At 42.0% G+C, this 26,309-nt stretch overlaps 1 protein-coding gene and 1 pseudogene across 9 annotated transcripts; one reads left to right on the forward strand and one right to left on the reverse strand.

Annotated features, from left to right (window-relative positions):
• On the forward strand, nt 1-25,369 carry LOC101329883 (zinc finger protein 350). 9 transcript variants are annotated; one of them, XM_073796703.1, is made up of 7 exons: nt 1-2,348; nt 4,202-4,267; nt 7,485-7,671; nt 9,376-9,462; nt 16,025-16,154; nt 16,904-16,999; nt 20,921-25,369. In XM_073796703.1, exons 3-7 carry the CDS (start codon nt 7,657-7,659, stop codon nt 22,261-22,263), a joined length of 1,671 nt encoding a protein of 556 aa, XP_073652804.1. In that variant the 5' UTR covers nt 1-2,348; nt 4,202-4,267; nt 7,485-7,656; the 3' UTR covers nt 22,264-25,369. The 9 variants fall into 9 exon arrangements, with proteins under 9 accessions (XP_073652804.1, XP_073652803.1, XP_019782887.2 ...); XM_073796702.1 differs by lacking the exon at nt 4,202-4,267; XM_019927328.3 differs by lacking the exons at nt 4,202-4,267; nt 9,376-9,462 and adding an exon at nt 8,088-8,153 and having other exon boundaries at nt 7,492-7,671; nt 16,028-16,154.
• Nucleotides 13,864-14,888, reverse strand: LOC101328135 (translation machinery-associated protein 16-like; annotated as a pseudogene).
• Nucleotides 25,370-26,309: the final 940 nt, after the last annotated feature.

The raw sequence follows: 26,309 nt of genomic DNA on the forward strand, positions 1-26,309 counted from the left end.
CTGAGCACTGTGGATACAAAAATATTACAGAGTTTCTGTCTGAGGAACTCATAGTACATTTTGGAGGGCAGTCAAATTAGCATATTATGATGGTCTAGAAAGATAAATGATCTTCAGTCATCCCTTGTATAGACATGTTTTCTCTATTGGATGCCTTTTTATACTTCCTATCGTTAGCACCACGATACAGCTGCAATTTTATATTTAATAATAACTGTATTATTGTTTTTGAGACTGACCTGGAAGGTGTCCAAGAATGCTATCCGAAGAAGTGACATCTAAGATGACTCATGAAAGAACAGCCATAGTAACTAATATTCTCTCATTGTTTCTTGTGTGCCAAAGACTTCAATGGAGGGAAAGTATTTGCAAATTCCTGGTAGCATATGAGACCACAGGGCATTGGGAAGTGGAAGGCAGGGTGTAATGGAAGATGATAATGGAGAATCCGTTTGATGTTTGCTTGTATAGAGTCTTAAAAGAATTCTCTTGAGATCTTGCTTTAGTCTGTAATCAGTATACTAATTCAGAGCTTCATGGAGGGTATGGTAATAAACATGGTGTGGTACGGAAAAAAAGGAGGTGGCTGGAGAGACACCTTCTTAGAAGGGACCAGTGCGGTGGCAAATTCAGTAGTAATTCAGATAAATGGACTAAAGCAATGAGGGCGAGTACAGGGAGTGATTCAGAAGTTATTTCTGAGACAGCATAACAGGAATTGGTGGCCAGTGTGACAACGACATATAAATTTTGTTTTGGCTTCGTCCTCTGACCTTTTCACAGCAACCTCCAGTAACCTACAATCCAGGTAACATCTCTATTCTTAATTTATTGTGTAATAGTGACTGCTAGATGAGAAACAGAATAAGGGAAAATTCAGTCTGGAAGGGAGAAGGACTTCCATTTTAGAGTTGTGTAGTTTGAGGAGCTGTGAGACTGGAGCAGGCAGTATGTTTTGATGCTGTGTTAATAAAATCTTTTGAGTTTAGTGGGTACTTAGTGAAGAGTCCATCTCCAAGCCCAAACCCCAAATATAATCGAAACTGTAAGTTTTACTTAATCCATTCAAAAATTTGAAATGCATATATTTATTAATGTTTGCCATGTGAGGATCATATTATAAATACTGTTCATCCTTTTGAAGTCACTTAAAAAATACTGGTAATTCTATAATTGGCTTTTTAATGGCTATAAACCGTTCTGTTGAAGGAATGTGTTTAATTTACCAAACTATTCACCTGCTGATTGTACATTCAAGTTATTCCTAGTTTTTAAAAAATTTACCAAAATTTCCGTGGTTAATATAAAGTTTTTAACAAAGATTCTTAGCATTGGAATTTCTACATCGAGAATGAAAAATTTAAATTATATAGATAATTCTAATAAATTGCTCTCTAGAAAGAATATATAGATAATATCCTCTACTACTCCTTTGCCTGCATAGAATAGTGGCTAATATTTCTTAAGTGTGTTTATTTGGGAATGATGCCAAACAATATAACAGCACAGCTCACCATTTAATTACTCTGAAATGCCCTTCGTTTTTTAAGGAAACATTTGCATACATTTGAAGCCTCACCCCTCACCCTTCCCTACCAGAGGCAGCCACATTCCCAGGCCCCTACGGGCATCGGTGTTCACAGAGCCCCGCTCTCAGCATCGGCCCCGCCCCTTCAACAGGTCTCAGACCAGCCGTACTCATTCCCATCCCCGCTTTAACTGTTTCCCAAATTTCACCAGCACTCGAAGTTTCCGTGTTTTGTCCATGACCTGACCGCCGCCTTTACAACGTGTCTCAACTCCTACAAACTTCGTTGACAGTCCCACGTTTCCTCCTAACACTAGCTCCTCGGGTCTCTGCCGAACGGAACTGCACTTCCTGTAAGATGGCCGCCCCCTTGGTGCTCCTCCGTCGTGGCTCACGGGCGCCGCCATCTCTCTCGTTTTGCCCAAAGGACAAAATAGAATCCAGCTCGCGCCGCCACGGCCTTGGATAGGGCCCAGCCTCTCAAAAATTATTCAGCCTAGTGCTTCTGACCGACAACGAGGAGGGAAAGGGAAGGGGGTGTCCAAAAGTGATTTCAATTCTTCCCTCTCTGAGCCGTAGCCTCCATCATGACCGTTTCCTCCCCGATCGCTGAGATGGGCGTGGCCACGTTACGTCATAGAGCTGGTCGTGGGGCCCGAACTCCAACACGCCGAAAGGCTCTGAGGTCGGGCAGGGCCGGAGGCGTCCCTAGCGACAGCCAGCGAGGGGGTTTGGGCGCGACAGCGGAGGAGTGGGAATCATTTTGGAAGTGAATTCAGTCTTCGGCAGCTGGCGGGAACCTTGAGAATCTCAGCAGCAGGTGAGTCGGGGTCTGCACGTGGGTCCGGAGTGAGGGGCCGTGAGGCCAGTGAAAGGCCTTCTGGGGGTGTCTTTAGGTTCAGTCACTGGGGAGGCTTCGCTTCAGTAATAGGCCTTTTGGCGGTCAGTGTTATTAAATGTATGAAGAGAGAAACGACCGAGGCTCTGACTGAGGGTTTTTGTCGATGTGGGTATTTTGAAACCCAGCCCTCCTAAAATTAGAGTTCCCCCGCTGACTTTATATTTAACCTCTCTATCCCAAACTTTATTCTTTTTCTTGTCTCACCCTTGTTCCCCTCAGGATTGAGGAGTATCAAAGAAAGGGGGAGATTGAAACTGAGCAGGACCCTGAAGTACCTCTTGGGTACAAAAGCCCTTCTGTGTCACCCCATTTCTAGTTTGTAGAAAAAGGCTTTGGTCTCTTGGGGTATCCCTGAGTTCCAAAGATCAGACTAATTAGGGAAGTGAGGGAATATAGAAACAGGAAAAAGCAGACAAGAAACAATAGTTCACAGAGTCCTAGTTCCTCCTCAAAGGATGTGCATAACGATCTGATGCATACCTTTAAGTTGTTCTGCAGAAACTAAGACACCTTCCAGGGTGGAGGATGGTGCCTACTTGCTGAGCATAAGCATGTAGACCTCAGACTGGTTGGAACCAGAAAGTTGATTAAGGTTCCTGAAACACTCTGTTACCTCACCAACAACCAATCGGAAGAAAGTCATCCCTCACCTGCATCCTTCGCCACAGATGTTGCCTTTAAAAACCCTCCCCTGAGGGCTTCCCTGGTGGCGCAGTGGTTGAGAGTCCGCTTGCCGATGGAGGGGACACGAGTTCGTGCCCCGGTCTGGGAAGATCCCACATGCCGCGGTGTGGCTGGGCCTGTGAGCCATGGCTGCTGAGCCTGCGCTCCGCAGTGGGAGAGGCCGCAACAGTGAGAGGCCCGCGTACCGCAAAAAAAAAAAAAAAGACCCTTCCCTGAAAGCCATCAGGGAGTTGAGTCTCCTTGCTGGGCCCTGTAGTAAACGCTGGACTTGCCTTCACACCAATGCGGTGCCAGTAAATTGGCTTTGCCGACCCAAGTTTGGTTTGGTAGCAACTTCTGCTCGTGAAGCTCAGTGATTAAGACCTGGAGTGGTAGGTGTAGATCAGTGAATTCGATGTCTCATGCAGGTCTGCGATTCACTGTGGGGCTCAGACGTGGAGAAGCCTGGGATGGGGGACGGGTGCTAATGAATGGGGGTTTCTGGTTCAGATTTCGGATTTAACTTGGAGTCATTTTTTGTTGTTGTTGTTTTGTGGGGGAGGCTAGTGTATGTGGAGGGGCATGAGGCTGGCGCTTTGGAGACCCAGGGTCCCTGGAGAGTAGGTAGGTTGAGGTTCAGATGGCGATTCCGGGGCACAGACTTGATGATAGATTCATTCAGCTGATCCAAATCCAGTTCGCTCCTTCAAGTCCATACCTTCATCAAGGCGCTAATTAAAAACTCTCTTGTCGGGCTTCCCTGGTGGCGCGGTGGTTGAGAGTCCGCCTGCTGATGCAGGGGACGCAGGTTCGTGCCCTGGTCCGGGAAGATCCCATATGCCGCGGAGCGGCTGGGCCCGTCAGCCATGGCCGCTGAACCTGCGCGTCCGGAGCCTGTGCTCCGCAACGGGAGAGGCCGCAACAGTGAGAGGCCTGCGTACCGCAAAAAAAAACAAAAACTCTTTTGTCTTGCCACATAAACACTCTTGTCATTGTCTTCCCAAACAAAAATGTAGTTAGATATGATCTAGTGATGTGTTACAAAAGATACGTTTTATTATTCTTGCCTCCAACTTTACTCCACAGTTTTCTTGGATATTTCCTTTCAGGTTCATGCTACACAATTGAAAACATCTCTGTTACCCGAAACGCTGAACTCCAGTGCAAACCATTGTGTATGTTTAATATTTTTTTGTTACCTTTGCATTTGGAATGACCTGTATAACAGATATAATTTGGTTTTATCACTTCATTTCTAATTATAAACACTTCCATAGTATAAAAGGATTACAGATTTTCTTAATGGCTGCAGTAGTCTCACATCAGGTGGGTGAACCAGTGACGAGGTTACTAGAGTCCCATTAAATGTACGTATACATTAATTTGGATAGGCTTGACATATATCTATACTTTTCTGCAACATGTTATGATTCTATGCTTATCCAGGTTCTCTCACCCACCCACAGGATTTGTTGCCATTTACTACTGAATAATTCAGGGTGTTCATTTATGTTGCCTTTTTAGTTTGAAGGTTTTTCTTGGGTTTTTTTCCTGGATGTGCAGGGTTTTGTGTAAGGTCAGATCTTAACAAACGGCACCACGAAACAGAGGAAAGTTTCAAGTGAGCTTTATTAGGGAGCGCTCCCGGGCGAGGGTTGGGCAAGATTTTATAGGGGAAGAAGGGAAAGGGGTGTGGTGAATCTGGGAGGGCGCAGGGTATTCCTTATTTGGTGGTCTTTTCGGGTATCCTGGGGGACCGTTAGTCCCGCCCCTCGAAAGCGGGAAGGCTGGGCTGGGTTCAAAGTCCCCAGGTCAGTTCCTGGAACTAGGTGGTACGGAATGTCTCCAGGGCACTTTCTGGAACTGGGTGGTCCGGAGAATTTCGGTCTGATGCAACCTGTGAATCTGATTGTGTTCCCCTGCCTCGGGCCAGTTGGCCTTACATTTTGTTTCTATTTTGATTAATGTGTTGAATTTCTCGTTACTGTTGATTTCTAGTTGTGTTGCATTGTGGTCAAGGAATAAGCCTCTTTGATATTGACTTGTGAAACTTATGAAAATTTCTTTCTATGGACTACTTTGCTCTGTAAAGCTTTATTTTTTTTATATTTACACAAAGGTGTGTTTCTGGAAAGGCAGGTGGCCCTTCTAGGGCAACACAAGTGATTCCATAAAGTGAATGGGTGCAATGCCAAGAAATCATCAGCAGGGACATGAGGGCTCATGGACAAGGACCCATGAAATTGGGATGTGGCCAAGATGTTGCATTCATGTTCTCCTCCCCCATGAAGTTTTATAGCTATAGTTTTATAGTCCTAGATAGTCCTATAAATAGTTTTATACCGTTTCTCTTGTGCAGATCTCTAGTCCTGGTGCCTAAAGTGATTCTAGGCTGGAGACCGACAGGGACTGCATGTACTCAGAGGTCAAAGAACAGTTGCAGTAGGGGCAGGGCGGTGTCGGTGGGTTTGGGGGTTTAGAAAAGCTACCGGGAAATTATCTTAGAAAAATTTGTGGCCAGAAGGAGTGGAAACAAAAACTCACAGTAATCTCACTGAATCAATGACCTTATAATGTGAGTCTTTCTGACTCCTTGTCTCTCTGATTTGCTGCTTTGGAGTGAGTATTGGAACTTGCTCCTTTTCCATGTCTCTGTTTGTGGAAGAAGGTTGCTGTCTGTGTGTATGCATTGAGTGTTCTAAGAGCTGTTGCAGAAGTCCAGTTTATGCATTGTGCTTATGTGCTACCTTCTGGTGTGATATGAAACTGTCTGAAAAGTAGTAAACTTTGCAGGCAGTTCTACAGAGAACTAAACTTTTGGAGGTTGTCTGGTTAAGAAGGTACAATGGTTAAGGTGATGAGCTTTGGAGAGAAAAGGCCTGGGCTTGAATTCTAGCCCTGCCTCTTAGAAAGTATGTGACTCTGGACAAGCTACTTTATCTCTAGGTTTTAAGCCTTGACTTCCTTCGTTCTAGTGATTTGATACTTCTAGATTGGTGGTGAGGATTAAATAAGAAAGTGCTTAGGATTTGCTTAACACATTACTCTTTATAATGTTTGCTCTGCCTTGAGGTCTAGATGTTGTGGTTTTTTATTTTTATTTTTTATTTATTTTATTTTATTTTATTTATTTATTTTTTTGTGGTACGCGGGCCTCTCACTGTTGTGGCATCTCCCGTTGCGGAGCACAGGCTCCAGACATGCAGGCTCAGCGGCCATGGCTCACGGGCCCAGCCACTCCGCGGCATGTGGGATCTTCCCAGACCGGGGCACGAACCCGTGTCCCCTGCATCGGCAGGCGGACTCTCAATCACTGCGCCACCAGGGAAGCCCTATGTTTTGGTTTTTTAAACAAAAGAAAACTCTTAAGTATTGGGATTTGATGTTAGAGGACGCCTATATTAGTTTTTTTTTTAATATATATAAATTTATTTATTTATTTTTGGCTGCGATGGGTCTTTGTTGCTGCGTGAGGGCTTTCTCTAGTTGCGGTGAGTGAGGGCTACTCTTTGTTGCGGTGCGCGAGCTTCTCATTGCATTGGCTCTTCTTGTTGTGGAGCACGGGCTCTAGTCATGTGGGCTCAATAGTTGTAGCTCATGGGCTGTAGAGCACAGGCTCAGTAGTTGTGGCGCATGGGCTTAGTTGCTCCATGGCATGTGGGATCTTTCCAGACCAGGGCTTGAACCCATGTCCCCTGCGTTGGCAGGCGGATTCTTAACCACTGCGCCACCAGGGAAGCCCCCATATTACTTTTCTGTTAGTTCTGTGATAAAGTAACATAAATTAGTGGCTTAAACAACACAAGTCTATTATCTTACAGTTCTATAGGTTAGAAGTTCAACATGGATCTTACAGGGCTAAAATCAAGGTCTCAGCAGGAGTGTGCTATTTTCTAGAGGCTCTAGGGGGAGAATCTATTCGTCTTTTCCAGCTTCTAGAGGCTGCCCACACTCCTTGGCTCCTGTTTCCCTGTCCCCCAATCTCCAAAGCCAACAATAGTGTGTAGAGTTCTTGTCACATCACACCTCTCTCTGGTCTCTTCTGCTTTCTTCCATGTATAAGGATCCTTGTGATTATGTTGGGCCTACCTGAATAATCCAGGAAGTCTATTTTTAGGTCATCTGATTAGCAACTGTAATTTCATTAGCAGCCTTAATTCCCCTTTGCCTTGTGATGTAACATATTCACAGCTTCCAGGGATTAGAACGTGGATATCTTTGTGAGGGCCATGATTCCGCCTACTGCAGCACCTTTACTGCAGGACACCACCGCAATAAATAAATAAATTTATATAAAAAAAAACTAATATAGGCATCCTCTAACATCAAATCCCAACCGACAAGGTGTATGGCTGAGGGGAATGCACAAATTAAAGTGAATTTGCTTTTGAGTCCTTAGAATCAAGTGAAGTAAGGAGAAGGAAGTTCCAGAACCAGGAAAGCGTCACTTCTGGGGATGCCATTAATTTGAGATGTGAGAGCTGTGACCAGAATTTGAGTGACAATCTAGAAAAGTAAAAAAAGAAGAATCCCAGTTCCAGTCATTTTCTAAGAACAGAAGAAAATGACCAAGGCCCAGGTGAGTTTTACATATTTATTTATTCCCTCCTTTTCTGTTGTATTTGTAGAGGCTTATAAAAATTGACTTGATTAATTGGAAAGTGACACATTGATAAGAGCCTGAATCTGAAGACAAATAAATATCAACCATAATGTTGATGTCACGGTAAACTAGGAATGGTGGGAATGCAGGTCAGAGATTCTGCTCAGAATTTTGAAGTCAGAATATTAATGAAAAGCTGTAAGACCTGAGGGGTTATTTATGTTGAGCTACCAGATTATCTCCAATAATTTTGGTAGCCAGTGCCAGCAAGAGAAACACAAAACATTACACGATTCGTGCTTTTGTACAGAGAAAGTAGATCATTTCCTCAGAAAAGTAAGTATTTCCTGGTACTGAAGTTTTAATAAATTTCTTGATGACTTTTCCTGCAGGGTGCAGTGGCCTCAACGGCAGCCTTCTGGTATATGCAAGAAGAGGTTCCCATTTCTCTGTTTCATGTGTGTGTGTTTTTACACTTTCTTATGGGGGCATAACACACATATAGTAAAGTGAATTTTTACACAGTTGTACACCTGTGGTTGTTTCTTATAGGGTTCCTTCAATACCCTTCTGGTATTCTGGCTTTCTTCAGCTATAAAAACCTAGATTTATCTAGACAAATGCATGGTTTAAATGGCCTCTCAAGCCATTTTTGCTGAATTGGATTCCGGGTACAGACCTACCAGCAGAGTTTAAAATCACATTCTCTGCTAAAGACTTGGGATGTAGGGATCCACGATGTTGTCTTTGTCACTGCATCCCAGCCTTAGAAATGTAGTATTCTTCCCGAATTATTCGTTATCAGTTTTTAATCTACCTCCTTGTATTAGTTTCCTGTGGGTGCCGTAATACATTACCACAAAGTAGGAGGCTAGAACGACAGAAGTGTATGCCCTCACAGTTCTGGAGCCCAGAAGTCTGAAATCAGGTTGTCAGTGAGGCTGTGCTCCCTCCAGAGCTCCTGTCCCTTGCCTCGTCCAGCTTTTGGTGGCCGTCTGCATTCTGTGGCTTGTGGCCTTATCGTTCCAATCTCTGTCTCTGTCTTCACGTTACCTCCCCCTCTTCTGTTTGTCTGTCTCCTTCTGTCTGTCTCTTATAAAAACACTTGTCATTGGGTTTAGGGCCCACCCAGACTATCTGGGACTATCTTCTCATTTTAAGATCCTTAATTACTGTATCTGTAAAGACCCTTTATCCAGACAAGGTAAAATTTACAGGTTGGGGATTAGGAAGTGGACATATCTTTTAGGAGGCCACCATCCAACCTGCTACCTTCCACTTTTATCATCTTTTGTTGTTATCAAATGAGTCATATACAAATCATTTGTTTGTGAAATATACAGAAACAATATGGAAATAAATAGAGCAAAAAAAGAAAGTGGCCGTGTCAAACCCTTCTCTACTCATCACTTAGAGAAATAATTCTGTTTCTATTAACACTTATATGCACGTAGATATACATACATTATGTACACTTAGGTGCATATACACATATTCTTTGTGAAAATATTTTTGCATTACTGAGATCATAATAAGCACATTACTTGCTTTATTCCTATAGCAACCTGTCCTGGAGAACGTTCCATTCAAGTATTTATGTATCTATTTCATTGCATTTAGGTTTGCATGATATTTCCTAGCATGTATATGCCTTAATTTATGTACTCTGTTTATATAAAGGTACTTTTTTTTTTTTTGGCCCGCCGTGCAGCATGTGGGATCTTCATTCCCTGCAGTGGAAGCATGGAGTCTTCACCACTGGATTGCCAGGGAAGTCCCTAAAAGTACATTTTAGCCATAAAATTTCTTCACAATACACGCTCTGAATATGTGTGAAATTCTTTTTAGGTTAGATTCCTAAAAGGGAAATCTATGAGTCAAATGGTACCTGGACTTAAATTTTTCATGGTTGCTACAAAATTGCCCTTTTTTAAAGTCTTCAGCACTTCCTCTCAGAGTTTATGAAAGTCTCTATTTTTCCCACATTCTTGCTATTATTTAATATTGTATCCGTTTTTAAATCTTACAAATCTGAAATATAAAAGCTATATCATTTTTTGAAGATTGTAGAGCCTAGTGTTTAGTTTTTTTCAATTAATTAATTTTATTTTGTTATTTTATTTTATTTATTTATTGTTTCTGGCTGTGTTGGGTCTTCATTGCTGCACGTGGGCTTTTCTCTGGTTGCGGCGAGTGGGGGCTACTCTTCGTTGTGGTTCGTGTGCTTCTCATTGCGGTGACTTCTCATTGTGGAGCACGGGCTCTAGGCGCGTGGGCTTCACTAGTTGTGGCACGTGGGCTCAGTAGTTGTGACTTGTGGGCTCTAGAGCACAGGCTCAGTAGTTGTGGTGCATGGGCTTAACTGCTTCATGGCAATGTGGGATCTTCCCGGACCAGGGCTTGAACCCGTGTCCCCTGCACTGGCGGGCAGATTCTTAATGACTGCGCCACCACGTGAAGCCCCTAGTGTTTAGTTTAAGAGCACAAATTCTGTGGTCAGATTCACTCATTCATATCTTACCTTGGTCTATAATTACCTGCTTGATCTTATTCTGTTTATTTAACCTATCTGCAGTCCTTTCTTCATCTGAAAAATGGGAATTGTAATAGAATTTACATAAAAGGATTATTCTGAAGATTAAATAGGTTAATATATATCAGAGTTTTTCAGCCTCAGCACTATTGACTTTTTTGGCAGAACAACAAATTCTTTGTTGAGGGGATACCACAGGATTATAGAATATTTAGCAGTTTCCCTGGTCAGTACCCATTGGATGGCAGTAGCACCCTCCCACCCCCAAGTTGTGATAACCTAAAATGTCATATGTCTGCTGTTGTAAAATAATTGTTGGCCAGTTGAGAACCGCTGATCTATGTATATATGTATATAGATATGTAGGACATATCTTAGAACATTGCCTGTTATTTAATAAGTGCTATCAGGGCTTCCCTGGTGGCGCAGTGGTTGAGAGTCTGCCTGCCCATACAGGGGACACGGGTTCGTGCCCCGGTCCGGGAAGATCCCACATGCCACAGAGCGGCTGGGCCCGTGAGCCATGGCCGCTGAGCCTGCGTGTCCGGAGCCTGTGCTCCACAATGGGAGAGGCCACAACAGTGAGAGGCCCGCGGAACCCAAAAAAAAAAAAAAAAAAAAAAAAAAAAAGGTGCTATCAGAATTAGTTTTACTATTATTTTTACTTGCATTATTATCAGTGACTTTGAACATATTTTAATGTATTTATTAACTGTTTGTATTCTGTGAATTGCCTAATCAAATCCTTTGTGCTGATTTTTTTTTTTTTTTTTTGGTTGTTTCATGTGGGATCTTCCCGGACCAGGGCTTGAACCCGTGTCCTCTGCATTGGCAGGCGGATTCTTAACCACTGTGCCACGAGGGAAGCCCCTTTGTGCTGATTTTGTTTTTTCTGATCTCTAAAAAAAAAAATAGGTTTCAGGGATATTAATCTTTATCTGTTTTTTGCAAGACATTTTCTAGTTGGTATTGTTAGTATGCTAGTTTGTGTGAGTAGTAAACTACTCATTTCTACATATTGATCTATCACAGTCTATCTTCAAGTAATATTATACCACTTCATTCATGGTATAAGAACCTTAAAAGAGTGTGCTTCCATTTCTTCTCTACCAGCCTGTGTGCTATTGTTGTCCTATATTTTACTTCTTTGTATTTTAGAAATCCCACAATACATTATTATCATTGCTTTAAACAATCAGTTATCTTCTAAAGGTATATAAAAGTGTAAGATTTTATATTACTCATAGGTTTTTCATTTCTGCAGCCCTTCATTCATTTGGGTAGATCTAGATTTCTATCTGAAGGACATCCTTTAACATTTTTGCTAGTACATGTATGCCGCTGCTGACTTGCTTTAGCTTTTGCATACCTGAAGAAGGTTTCATTTTGCCTTCTTTTTTTTTTTTTTTTTTTTTTTGTGGTACGTGGGCCTCTCACTGCTGTGGCCTCTCCTGTTGTGGAGCACAGGCTCCGGACGCACAGGCTCAGTGGCCGTGGCTCACGGGCCCAGCCGCTCCGCGGCATGTGGAATCCTCCCAGACCAGGGCACGAACCCGTGTCCCCTGCATCGGCAGGCAGACTCTCAACCACTGTGCCACGAGGGGAGCCCCTCTCTGGCTGTTTTAAAATGTTTCTCTTTAGGTCTTTTTTCTGTTTCATGATGAATAGTTTCTATTCCTGTATCTTCAAGTTCACTAATCTTTTCTTCTGCAGTGTCTAGTCTGCTATTGATCACATCCAATGAGTATATTGTTCATCTCAGACATTTCTAGAGTTGGAATTGGGTCTATTTGATATCTTCCATATTACTCCATATCACGTTCATGCTTTCCTCCACCTTTTTAAACATATGTATGTATAATATGTATTTTATTATCCTTATCTACTAATTTTATTATGTATGTCATTTCTGGTTTTGTTTCTGTTGATGATCTTTTCTCTTTGTATGAGTCATATTTTCTGTCTGCATATCTGGTAATTTTGATTGAGTACCAGGCATTATAAATTTTTCATTGTTGAGTGATAGACTTTTATTCCTTTAAATATTTTTCAGTTTTATTCTGGGATACAGTATAATTTACTATACCTGTTTTTCAATGAGAGGGAGGCTTTGGGTACTATTAACATTTTGAGCTTGACAATTCTTCCTGTATAGGACTGTCATATGCTTTACAGGATATATAGCACCCTTGGTCCCTGACCATTAAATACAGTAGGCACCTGGTCAGTGTGACAATCTGAAACATTCTCACAAATTTTCATATGCCTCTTTGGTTTTTAAAAAATTAATTAATTAATTAATTAATTTTGGCTGCATTGGGTCTTTGTTGCTGCATGAGGGCTTTCTCTAGTTGCGGCAAGCGGGAACTACTCTTTGTTGTGGTGCACGGGCTTCTCATTGCGGTGGCTTCTCTTGTTGTGGAGCATGGGCTCTAGGTGTGCGGGGTTCAGTAGTTGTGGCTTGTGGGCTTAGTTGCTCTGCAGCATGTGAGACCTTCCCCAGCCAGGGCTCATACCTGTGTCCCCTGCATTGGCAGGCAGATTCTTAACCAGGGAAGTTCCGTATCTGTCCTTGATATGACATCTAAAGTTGGAACAAGACAAGGATGTCCAGTGACACCACACTCTTTGGAAATATTAGTCAAGAAAAGAGATAAAAGAGATATAAATTTGGAGAAGAGGATTTAAAATTTTCCATACAGATAATTTGGCTGCATACTTGGAAAAATCTGAGAATCACTACAAGCTTATTAGAAACAATAGGAAAAATCCATATATAATATTAAGATATACTAATAAGTATAACATTCTTCTTTTTCATAGAAATAAGTTTTACTTTTAATTTTCTGAAGTAAAATAACTGTTAACAAGACTTAGTTGATAACCTAGTTACCTCATACAGCTTTTTTTTTTTCCTTTAAAATACTCAAATGCTCTTGCATTGCATTCTTTAGAAAACAGACCAGAAGATACTTGCATTTAACAAGTTCTGTGAAGAACATTCAACCACATCCATGTTTTTCATGATCCTGGAAATACTGTTATACGATATGTCAATTTAGCCTATCTCTTAGAAGAAAAACTAAGACAATCGAAGTAACTAGTTTTCTAATCTTTAGTTCTGTTTCCACAAATAAAACCTATCACTTTTCACAATGAGAAAGCAAAAAATAATATACAAGCCAAAAGAGCTAACCTGAAATCATTTATTCCCTTTGTCAAGATAATAGGTTAAGTGCAGGAGATCAACAAAACAAGAATAGTTACTGTTTTTTTTAACCATTTAACTAACTCTGGCTCAAAGTTAATAAATAACAGCAATGTACAACCCATAAATGTATATAAATTCTGTATCATATTTTCCCTGTTTTGTAAGGAAAGAAAATAGTTTTAATATGTAAGAGGAAGAATAGTAAAACATATTACTAAAAGGCAATTTTGCCATTGTCACTGCTCAAGAAGTACCACAGTAACCTTCTAGCAAACAGCTGCTGCCCATTCCCCAAAATGTGAGATTAGGTGATTCTAAGTAAGCATGAGGAAAAAAATTACAACACTTTTTGTCCCCATTCATACTGCTCTCCCAGCCCCAGAAATTCAGATTAAATGGATTTTGCAGAGCATTTCTACCTAGTCTAACAACTTAATGTAAACAAAAAGCAACATTCATTTTTAAGTAAAAATCATAACACTGTTTTTGAAACTGAAAATGGGATTCTCATCATATAAGAGAATAAGCTAAACAGCAAATTCTTGTGTAGAGACAGTTATTTACCATAATCAATTCAAGTGTAACTTGAAGTTCTCAAATTATTTATTTTCAACTCAAGTAAAGACAGTTAGGCCACTGCAGTCAGTTCCTCGTCTGTGTCCGTTGCTTCAACTTTCAGGTCCAATTCTCCTAAATCTCTGTCTACAGCTGTCACAGTTTTCTTCTTACACTTCTTAGGCGCCGCATCATTAGCACAGATTTTTCTCATTTTAATGTTTGGCAGTTTCTTCAGATCAAAATCCCATTCCCTGCATTTAAAATGTCTGGAATCTCGGGCTTCCATGGTGGCACAGTGGTTGAGAGTCCGCCTGCCGATGCAGGGGACACGGGTTCGTGCCCCGGTCCAGGAAGATCCCACATGCCGCGGAGCGGCTGGGCCCGTGAGCCATGGCCGCTGAGCCTGCGCGTCCGGAGCCTGTGCTCCGCAACGGGAGAGGCCACAACAGTGAGAGGCCCGCGTACCGCAAATAAATAAATAATAAAATAAAATGTCTGGAATCTCAAGGCCGCAGCCCCCGTACTGCTGCCGCTTTCGCTCCATGGCCTGCTTGATGACCGCCTCGGGAGCAGTGCTGCCTGCCCTCCCTGGCCTTGATGCTGCTGTGTAACTCAATCTGCTCCAGCTCACTGCTGAACTGATTTAAATACCTTTCAGTTAATTCACAAGCGTCTCTCTTTGAATATTCTACGTTTTGGGGATCAAGATAATTTTGAAACCGCTGCAGTTTTTCACAAATAAGGTTGAGATGCAATGCCTTTTCATTCTTCAGTTTTTCCTTTTTTTCTAGTTTGTGGGCCTCTCTCGTAATTTGAGCTGCTTTTCTACTATATGGATGGATGACTTTTTTTTTCTTGTCCTACACTTTTTCCCTTTGGTGCTTTAGGCATGGCGACGTCCTTGCGACCTGGGACCTCCAGACCTCCGACTCCACGCTGTGGGACCTCAGGGTCTGCGGCAGCAGCAGCTCACGAGGCAACTCCCAGTATAACATTCTTGATTGAAAGTTATTTCACTTGGCACTTTGAAAATACTATTTCATTCCTTTTCAGGCTTCCATCACTGCTGTTGAGGACTTAGAGGCTATAAATCATATTTGTTCTTTTGTTAGGTATATGTCATTTCCCTTTGGATATTTTTGAATTTTCCCTTTGAGTTTGGTGTTCTGCAGTTTTACGTCCATGTGTCTAGGAGTGGATCTCTTTTTCCTGATCCTGCTTGAAATTGTGGGATTCTCTCATCCTGAGGTTGTGTGTCTTTTACCAGCTCTAAAATATTCTCTGCCCTTACATCTTTGGTTATTACCTTCCCTCATATTTTCTGTTCTTCCCTCAGACTCAGAATAGGTGTAAATTCAACATTCTCACGCTACCCTTCATATCTCTCAACCTCGCTTTTGTATTTTCCATCATTGTCTTTTGCACTTCAGATCTGTTGTCTAGTTCACCATTCGCTCTATGTCATATCAAATTGGTAGTCAATCTATAAATTGAAATTCCTAATTTCAATTACTGTATTTCTTGTTTTGAGAATTCATCTTTGTTTCTTCAAGTTAGCTCACTCATCTTTGAGACTGTGTTATGCCTTTGCATATATTAAACTTTGTTTATATTCTGTGTCTTACAATAGCATCATCAGGTTTTTCATGTTTAATTCTAGTGCTTATTGTTTCTGTTTAACTTGTGCACAGTGAAGGCTTCTTGAGAGCAAGAATACATGTGTTTGTTTTGATATCACCTGCATGTAGTTCAGTGCATGCACATGTGCCCACAGGTGGCAAATCTATCAAGGTTAACAAGCGGTTTTAATGACCGCATTTCAGAAAACCTTCTGAATTATTGAGGGGGTGGGTGGCTGAATCACAGCAGCAGGATATCTGTATAAGACTTTCCATTCTTCCACACTATATAATGTAAATCACCTATATAGATACAACCTACGCAGTAGAAATGATTAGAGTAGACTTCTATACTTCTCTTCCAAACCATCAAATGATCACCCCAGATTAAAGAAGAATTCATTACTACAGGAATCATTATTATTTGAAGATGTAGCTGTGGAGTTCACCCGGGAGGAGTGGAGGCTACTAGACCCTGCTCAGAAGGACCTGTACCAGAATGTGATGCTAGAAAACTATAGCAACCTGCTGTCCGTGGGTAAGAACTGCTTCCCTGTGCCACTCAGGGTGCCCAATCAGCAGTCTTTCCTTTCTCAGTCGTGCAGTGATTTGGGGGCAGGTATCTGAAGTGTGAATAATGTAAGAGAGATTGTCAAACTTTTTCTGCAAAGGGCCAGGTAGTAAATACTGCAGGCTGTTCGGGCTACTTACTGTCTCTGTAATTATATTCCGGTTTTTCTTAAATAACACTTTTATTTTATTTTATTTGTTTTTTCAGCACACACATATTTTTATTTATCAATTATATAAGTATTCTACTAAATTTATTATATGCACTATAAAATATACTTAAAAATAGAAACATCAAAAGGATGAAACATCAGTGAGATAAATATTTTTAAATGGTTTTAATTTTTCAAATTTAATGGTACAAAACACTTTTGCTATCATGTGTTAGAAGTTTGCCCTCACTTTTCGAATACTCTGTTTTGTAAGAGCACCTTATTCTGAATTAATAATGCTTTTAAAATGTAAAAAAAAAATGCCTTAGTGACAGCCACAGACCATAGTTTGCTGGCCCCTACATAAGACTTGAATTTTATAAGTGACAGATTCTCCGTCTCCTCTCAGGCCTCAGATAGAGGGAGGAGTATGTTTTCCCTACTCCAAGGGGAAAACTCTTTTCCAAGGTACAGTCACACAATCTATAAAAGGTATCATTTAACAATGTTTAGATCTCATGCCCAAAGATATTTTCCTAAATATTCTGTTATTTTTCGTGAATAGGGTATCAAAGTCCCAAACCAATTCAAATCTTCAGGTTGAAGCAAAGAGACAAACCATGGTTAGAAAAGGAAAATATCCACGGTCAGAACTTTCCAGGTAAGTGAATGAGAAACATCCAGGTAGAAAAGAAGTAAATTCCTAGATTTGTGGAGGCCTCACACCTTTGAAATAGTGTTGAGGTGACTCATCTTCTGGTTTCTAACCTTTTGACAATATCTAAACAGAGCCTCTGAGTATTACTCTCCTATGTTAATATTCATTGCTTAAGCATTTAGAGGAATATACTCCTGTGTTCTCACCCCTGGATTTGATACTGATTTATTCATCTAGGATCTTGATTTGTTTTGCTTAGATATTTTTCTTAGGATTCTCAAATTTTTCCCTTCTTCACTGACTGCCATAGTATCACTGCTTGTTCCTTCCTCTTCCCTTGCTTTGAAAATTCAGTCTTCCACGCCTCTGTGCAAAGAGAGAACTTCAAGTTCACCATCGTCTTCTGAGTACTGAACCTTGGGTAATATTGATTTCCTTCCTAATATTCAGCCCCACCCAGGGTGCTGTGTTCCCATGGTAACCCGGTCTTTTAATGTGCATCTGTCTGTTTCCTTATTCTGACTGGGCAAATATGAGCTAAAGCAAATGTAGCAAAACATTAACTATAGAATCAAAAGAGGTGGATATATGGCTGTTCACTGTGTAATTCTTTCAATTTGTTTGTCTGTTTGAAAATTTTTGTAGTAAAATGGTAAGGGAAGAGCTATAAGTATTGTAATTTTCAGAGTGAATTATGCCTCCCACATACACTGAAATAAAGGAATTCACTCAAATAAAAAAACAAAAACAGAAAATTCACAATCTTAGACCCCACCTGAAATCAAACCATAAACCTCATGCATACATTGCTGATTCCTCTGTATATTTGCTGGATGAGGTATTTATCTTGATTCATCTTAGTTACTCTCAGTTTAATTTCCCGAGTCTAAACAATCCTAGGTATAACCCTACTACCAACTACGGGATATTTAAATCCCTCTGTGATCAAGGGACTGTAAGATACAATGTGATGCTTACATAGAATTTTCTTTCCATTCCCTAAATTCAAAGTCAGCTTCATTTAAACCAGTCTCTACAATGCCCGCTACACGTATGATTGTTTCATTGATTCATTCCCTCAACAAGTATTTTTAATGCATAATACATGCTGCTATGTAGTGTGCTTTATATTATGTGGCTACAGCAGAGAATAAAAGGGACTAAGTTATTACTCTCACAGAACTTGCATTCTAAGTGGGGGAGGTACACAAGAAATATACAGATTTTTCTGGTGGTAATTAGAACCATGGAGAACAATGTAAGGGGTAGTGAATGTCAAGCAATAGGGCATGATGTTTTATACACAAGGGGCAGGGAATGCCTCTCTGCTCTGCTAGGGTGGCTGAGTGGAGTGAGGGATGATCCATGGGTAGGCCTGGGAAAAGTGTACCAGCAGTGGTGGTCCTGAGGCAGAGGTGTACCTGGCGTGTTTGAGGACTGTCCAGGAAGCCTGTGTGGGGAGAGCAGAGCGATCAAGAGCGGAAGTGATACTCATGAGGTGAGAAAGGGGCCCACACGATGCAGGGCACTGCAGGCCATTTTAAGGACTTAGGATTTTTTTTCAGAATGACAGTTATTGAATGGTTTGGGGCAGAAGAGTGACATGATCTGGCTTATGTTTTTGGGTTTTTGTTTGTTTGTTTTGGCCACGCCGCACAGCTTGCAGGTTCAGTCCCCCGACCAGGGACTGAACCCAGCCCTGGCAGTGGAAGTGCCGAGTCCTAACCACTGGACTGCCTGGTAATTCCCTGTCTGGGAATTTCTATACAGGCACAGCTCATTTTATTGCGCTTTGCTTTATTGTACTTCGCAGATAGTGTGTTTTTTGCAACTGAAGGTTTGTGGGGAATCCCTTGGTGGTCCAGAGGTTAGGACTTTGCACTTCCACCACAGGGGGCACAGGTTCGATCCCTGGTCGGGGAAGTAAGGTCCCGCAAGCCTCGTGGTGAAAGCAAACCAAACCAAACAAAACAAATTGAAGGTTTGTGGCAGCCCTGTGTCAAGCAAGTCTATCAGCACCATTTTTCCCAACAGCGTTTGCTCACTTTGTGTCTGCATCACATTTTCGTAATTCTCTCTCTATATTTCAAACTTTTATTATTACTATATTTGTTATGGTGATTTGTAATCAGTGATCTTGGATGTTACTTCTATGACTTGCTGAAGGCTCAGATGATGGTTAGCATTTTTTAGTGAGAAAGTATTTTTAAATTAAGTGTACACTGTGTACACTATGTACACTGTTTTAGACACAATGCTATTGCACACTTAATAGACTACAGTATTGTGTAAACATAACTTTTTTTTTTTTTTTGCGGTACGCGGGCCTCTCACTGTTGTGGCCTCTCCCGTTGCAGAGCACAGGCTCCAGACGTGCAGCCTCAGTGCCCATGGCTCATGGGCCTAGCCGCTCCGCGGCATGTGGGATCTTCCCAGACCGGGACACGAACCCGTGTCCCCTGCATTGGTAGGCGGACTCTCAACCACTGCGCCACCAGGGAAGCCCTAAATATAACTTTTATATGCACTGGGAAACAAAAAAATTCACGTAACTAGCTTTATTGCACTATTTGCTTTATCGTGGTGGTCTGGAACTGAACCTGGAATATCTCCAAGGTATGCCTGTACAGATAATCCCAAATTTGTCCTCTAGCCTAAGTCTTCTCCAAATTCCTCTCTCCAGTTGAGTTCTTCATGTCTGCACCAAGATATCCATCTCAAAATGTTTATGTCAAAATACACACCTGATTTTCCCACATTCAAAACCTGTCTCCCTGATGTTCCTCAACAACTTAGCTGGTACGTCTAGTCATTTAAGCCAAACACCTAGGGAAAACCCTTGATTCCTCCCTTTTACTTACATTGAATTCAACACTGAATGTTGTTTTTTCCTTCTCCTAGATGTACCTTGAGTTCATCCGCTTCTCCACACGTAAACTATTGTTGCTCCACACCAAGCCACCATTCTCTCTTCCCTGGATTACTTCATTAACTTCCTCTCTCCTACACTCCTTCCTCTCCCATCACTATCCATGTAGCAGTTGGCAACTTCTTGGAAATATAAATCAGAACCCCCCACCTTCTCAAAACTTCCAGTGGCTTGCCACTAGTCTTAGCGTCAAATTCAGCTTCTTCCTACCAGATCTACATGATATGCCTTCTGTCTACCTTTTGAACTTCAACACTTCCTTCTCCCTGTATAGCTATTCCACTCAGGGCCTACTGGCTACCTTTCTATTTCTTGACCTGGCCAAAACCTTTCCTGTCTCAGGGCTTTTGCATTGCTGTTGTACTTGAATGAAAACTTGCAATTCTTTACATGAGGCTGCTTATTCTTTATTCCTGGTTTCTTGGCTCAACTTTTATTTTCTCACAGGTGTTTACTTATTTAAAGTTGACCAACTCCCACTGTTCTTTTTCATATGCCAGGAACCAGTTTTCAGTCTGAAGTTGTCTTATTTCTTTGCTACCATTTTGTTCTCTTTTGCCTAGTGGGATGCATTTGTATTCAAGTGCTAGGACAGTGAATGATACATAGTAGACATTCGATAAGCATTGGGGGAATGAATGCTATATCCTCCATCATGCTAGATCAGATGTCTCTCCAACATACTTTATCTTATGTTAATGAGACACATTTCTACTTCATCCTCTTTGCCCATTTTGTGAGGATCTATTTGGAGAGCAGCAAAAACTTTACTAATTGAGAATTGTCTACCATTGATTCTGAATCAGCTGGGCTTTTTTTTTAAGATGTTATGGCTTTATTTCATTGTGTTTCCTCTCATATTCAAGAAGTAAATTTACACTTGATGGTTTCCTTCATATGACAGAATTGTCACAAAGAGCCAGCCCAAACCGTGGCATTTTAGAAGCAGTTTTACTACCATAACCTGATTATGAAAGAATTAATTTTCTTTCTAGAAGTTGGAGAAATTGGTGATCATATGCAGTGGTCTTTGGAAATCCAAAACAAGCGTAAAAATACGGAAAGAGGCCGTGAACACAGTTCATCGGGAAATGTGTTTCATCTGCGCAGAAATCTTGTTACTTTAAGGCAAAGCCATGATAAGTTTGATGTACTGAACTCTAATTTAGATTTAGTTAACCAGAATAAAAGCTGTGTAGCGAAGAATCCTGACAAGTTTAATAAATATGAGAAATCGTTTCTTCGTACTAAGCATGAAAAACGTTACACTGGAGTTAAATGCAATAAATATGGAAACACCATCTGCACCAATTCGAAACTCAGTATACATCAAACTGAAAAACGAAAGAAACATGAGTGTATTGAATGTGGTAAAACCTTCATCAAAAAGTCTCAACTCACTGTACATCAGAGAACTCATACAGGAGAGAAACCATATAAATGCCTTAAATGTGGTAAAGCCTTCTGTAGGAAAGCAGAGCTCAATATACATATGCAAGTGGAAAGAGGAATAAAACCCCATGCATGTAGTGAGTGTGGGAAAACCTTCTCCAGGAAATCTCAGCTCCTTGTACATCAGAAAACTCATACGGGAGAGAAACCCTATACATGCAGTGAATGTGGAAGAGGCTTCATCCAGAAGGGTAATTTTCTTATACATCAGCGAATTCATACTGGAGAGAAGCCCTATGGATGCAAGGAATGTGGTAAAGCCTTCAGTCATAAGCCATGTCTCGTTGCACATCAGGTATTTCACACTGGAAATCCTCCCTATGTATGCAGTGAATGTGGAAGAGCTTACTTTCAAAAGTCGAGTCTCATTAGACATCAAAGAGGTCATACAGAAGAGAAATGCTATAAATGCAATGTATGTGGGAAAGGCTACTCCACGAAGTCAATACTCAGTAGACATCAGAGAGTTCATACAGGAGAGAAACCCCATGGATGCAGCAATTGTGGGAAAGCCTTCTGCCACAAGTCCTCCCTCACTAAACATAAGAAAACTCATATGAAAGAGAAATATGTGGATTCAGTCAAGATGGAGAATGATTTTCTTGGGTACCACAGCTCATTATGCACCACAGAACCCGTACAGGAGAAAAACTCTGTTGAAACAATGACAGTGCAAGGGCCTTCTGTGGCCATGCAGACATCATTAAATATCAGTGGGTTCCTAGCCCAAGGGAATGTAGTCCTTGTGGGACAGCCTGTTGCCAGATGTGTACCCTCAGGTAATAACAGAGAATTTGTACAGGAGAGAAACCTCATGAATGCAGTAAATGTGGTAGTGCCTTCAGTGACCAATTATGTCTTATTTTATGTCACAGGAAACGTGTAGGGAAGATTTGGTACGTTCAGTGTGGAAAAGCTTGTAGATCAAAGTTTTAGCTTTTTATATAGTTGAAAACTTTCACTGAGAGAATGCTAATGAATGTAGTGATAATGGGAAGATACACCTCATTAAGTATCAATGGCTCTAAGTAGGTTGAATTGTAACGAGCTTGACTTCAAAATCATCAATAAATTCACATCAGAAAGAAATTTTAGGAAGGCAGTTGTATCAAGTCCCTAAGACCACCCTCACATTTGATTATTCTCTAAAAGCAGTCACTAAACTCATAAAAGCTGCTATACTTACTGTTACAGTTTATGACAGTGAAGAGTTACAAAGTAAAATTAGCAAATGTAAAAGGTGCATGAGGCAGACTTTAGGAGAAACCAGGTGCATCCAGTTGTACTCCCAGTGGAGTTGTATGGACAGTGTTTAATTCTTCCAGCAATGACCTGACAACACATATGGCATAGTGCCAACCAGAGAAACTCACCTGAGCCTTAGTGCCAGGGGGTGGGAGGGGCAGTAAAGGGGTTAGTTATGGAGGCATGGAGAAACCACATGACTGACCTTAACTTCTCAAACTTCAGCCTCCTAAGGATCAAACTGATACAGAATGGCCCAGAGCCCCAGGCAAACAAAAGCAGGTGTTCACCAAAAATCATATTGCTAATGTAAACTATATGGCATGGCCGAAACCCCAGGTGTACAAAGACGCTCTTGGAAGGCAGGATATTCCAAGGGCTTAGAGGTTCCTTCTCAGGTGCCAGTCAAGGGTCATTCCTTTCATTGGAACGTGCAGGGTCTGAACACCCCAAACTTGCCGAGTCAGCCGCTAATTTGCACAGCAGTGAATAGGACAAGGTTTTCAGTAACATGGTTCCTCATCATGTGTCAGAAATAAGGAACAGCTATGGATTCACCAAATGTGTTGAACCTTTAGCAGAATGGCAGAGATCTCACAAAGGAGGTAAGCTGGTGATTGCAATGGAAATTTGGAAACTTGTTGACGTAAGTCTACCCTCATTTTGCATCAGATTAACACCCTTAATGTGTATTTTTTTTTTTTTTTTTTTTTTTTTTTTTTTTTTTTGGCTGTACGAGGGCCTCTCACTGTTGTGGCCTCTCCCATTGTGGAGCACAGGCTCCAGACGCACAGGCTCAGTGGCCATGGCTCACGGGCCCAGCCGCTCTGCGGCATGTGGGATCTTCCCGGACCGGGGCACGAACCCGCGTCCCCTGCATCGGCAGGCGGACTCTCAACCACTGCGCCACCAGGGAAGCCCCCTTAATGTGTATTTTGATAGAGAATGTCTTGAACTCTTTCTCATTGCTAGGGAATGACTCCATAACTCATTTGAAGATGGTTTATAGTCCATGTCACATTGTACCTATCATATCTAAATCTTCTATCATCTTTGCCGTATTCTCTTAGAAGCAAGTTCCTAGGCCAGCCCACACTCAAGGGGAGAGTTGAGAATCTTTGAGGGCCTTCTTAGAGCCGGCCTACCAGAATAATGATTTTCAGGGAAAAAGACATTCTTTGCCGAGAGTTGCCATGGTTTCCTGCTTAAACAGTGCTTGAACAGAAGCTGGCGCTCGCCATCCCACCCCCTCAACCTGGCCGTGCAGAGCCAGCCTTCTGCCTCCTCCTCAAAGCACCCTTGGACCACTCCCAAGGCGAGTGGGAGTAGTGTGACTGCTGTGACTACCACGTCCCCGTCACAGGTGCCCCAGCACTACCACCAGGACTTGGAGGCCACAAATAACTTCCAGATCCACCGGCAGCCTCTGACGTTTACCTGCCCGTGTCTCACTACTTTGATGGCCACGATGTGGCTTTGGAGAACTTTGCCAGTTGTTCTCTTCACCAGTCTCGTGAGGGGAGGGGACATGCTGAGAAGCTGATGAAGATGCAGAACCTGCTAGGTGGCCAAATCTTTGGTGTATCCTGAAACCAGAACAGGATGACTCGGAGAGTGGGCTCAAGGCAAGCATGTGTGTTCCACTCAGAAAAGGGCACGAATCAGTCACTACTGGAACTGCACAAATTTCCTACTGCGAAAAATGACCCCTGCTCGTGTGACAACCTGAATGAGCAGGTGCAATACATCAGAGAATTGGGTGACCACATAACCCACTTGTGTGTGATGAGGGCCCCCGAATCTGGCACGGCAGAGTGTCTCTGACAGGCTCACCCTGATGATGAGAGCTAAGCATCAGGCTGGCTTCCCAGTGGCCCTGGGGGTGACTTCCCTGGTTACCATGACAATGCATCCATTTTGGGTTTTCCTTTACCTTTTCTGTAAGTTGTACTGAAGCATCCACTTAAGTTTTTTTTATTTGTACTATTCCTTCAAATTTGGTGCCCAGATTAAAAAGAAAATGACAGACTCATAAAGACCCCAGGTTATACTAGCATTCCAGTGCCATTGAGAATACCCAGTCTCATGGTAAGAGGGCCCTTGGTTGATAAGAAAATCTCACAAATGTCACCCTGTTTTTTATGTAGAAGTGATTTAGCTAGAAGTCACTGCTCCTCAGTCATTCACTTGAAGCTTTGTGCTGGCTTGAACAGGACAAATGACTGACTGGTGCAAGGAATTAGGAGCCTGGAGGATGGACCCCCCCCCACCCCCGGTCCCCTGCTCCCCCGCCATGGAACTCTTCCTCCAGTCTCTGAGGAGAGAACATGGCTGGCTGATGCTAGAATGCCTGAGGGCGTGGAATGAAGATGATTCTAAGACTGTGGACGAAAACTTAAAACAGCAACCAACTGTTTCCTCTGCAGCAAGAAGAGAAAGCAAACAGGCAAAAGCAAGTCCCATCTCCATTTTCCTTCTGCCTACCCGTTCTCTCTAGTGGCCCATGTTGGCAGAACTTAACGTGAAGCTGGCAAAAGAGAATCTGGTTTGCACTATCACAAAGCAGACAGTGGAAGAGTAGGTTGAGAGGTGAGAGACTAAATAATCAGGTGAGCAACCTACTTCAATTGAGATTAGCTGTGGTGCGTGCCCCTGGCCCCTGCAATTTACAAATCTTACAGTCCACTTATAGACAAGTGCAGATTGAAAATATATTTGTGAATAAAATGATACTTATTTAAACAGTCCTTGAATATTTGCTCTGTATAAGACAACCTGTTAGTAAAGTTACTAGTCATTGTGTGTGTGTGGGGGGGTTCGTTAGTAACTTTGATGGGATTTATGACCCAAAACACCAGTATGGTTTATGCCCCTAGAATCTATAACCTGTTTTGTATGTTTTGTACGGTTTTTTTATATTCTTATTTTAGGTACAAATACACGGTCTGAAATCATGTAAAGAGGGGAGAGGGAAGACCCTTTAAGGTGCTGGAATTACTGATTATTGATATGGAAAAAGATGAAATTAGATCCCTGCCTCACATTATTTATCAATATCCATTCTCAATAGGTCAAAGACCTAAATTCGAAGGGTAATATTTAAAGAACATAATCTGGGGGAGATAGTTGGATTCTGATCATTTCAAAAGCCCTCTTTCCACTGGCTTTCAACCATGACATCCTCATACTCCCAATAATTGATTCTTGGAATTGCACCAGTCGTGGTCCACGAGGACCTTCCCATCACTGGCCTCTACAGACTATTCTTGACTGACCCCCCCCCCCCCCACACACACACACAAAGGCCTACCAATCCTAGGCTACCCGGGGACCTTCGTGTACTGACCTTCATTTCATCGATTCCTCAAACCTTCCCATCCACTGACTGACAGCCAGCTCCACCAGGTGGTGAACGAAAGGAATTTCAGTCTTCAGGTCGGCAGCTGGTTTCCTCTTGGTTCCACAGTCTTCATTGGAGAGCTGGAGGTGAGTGTGGATAAAGGACACACTAATTTCAGCAGGTGGGACTGAGGCCGAGTAGTAGTCATGTGAAGGTGTGGAGGGGAGGGGTCAGCACTAGAGAGCATCTGGCCGGATGTTGAAGAAAGGGTGGGAGCCGTTGGTGAAAGTGCTTCCTCGCCTAGGGCTCCCCTCTGTCATTGGCTGAGGAAATTAAATCAGCTGCTT

The sequence above is a fragment of the Tursiops truncatus genome, chromosome 19, assembly GCF_011762595.2.
Source record: "Tursiops truncatus isolate mTurTru1 chromosome 19, mTurTru1.mat.Y, whole genome shotgun sequence".
Taxonomy (NCBI): Eukaryota; Metazoa; Chordata; class Mammalia; order Artiodactyla; family Delphinidae; genus Tursiops; species Tursiops truncatus.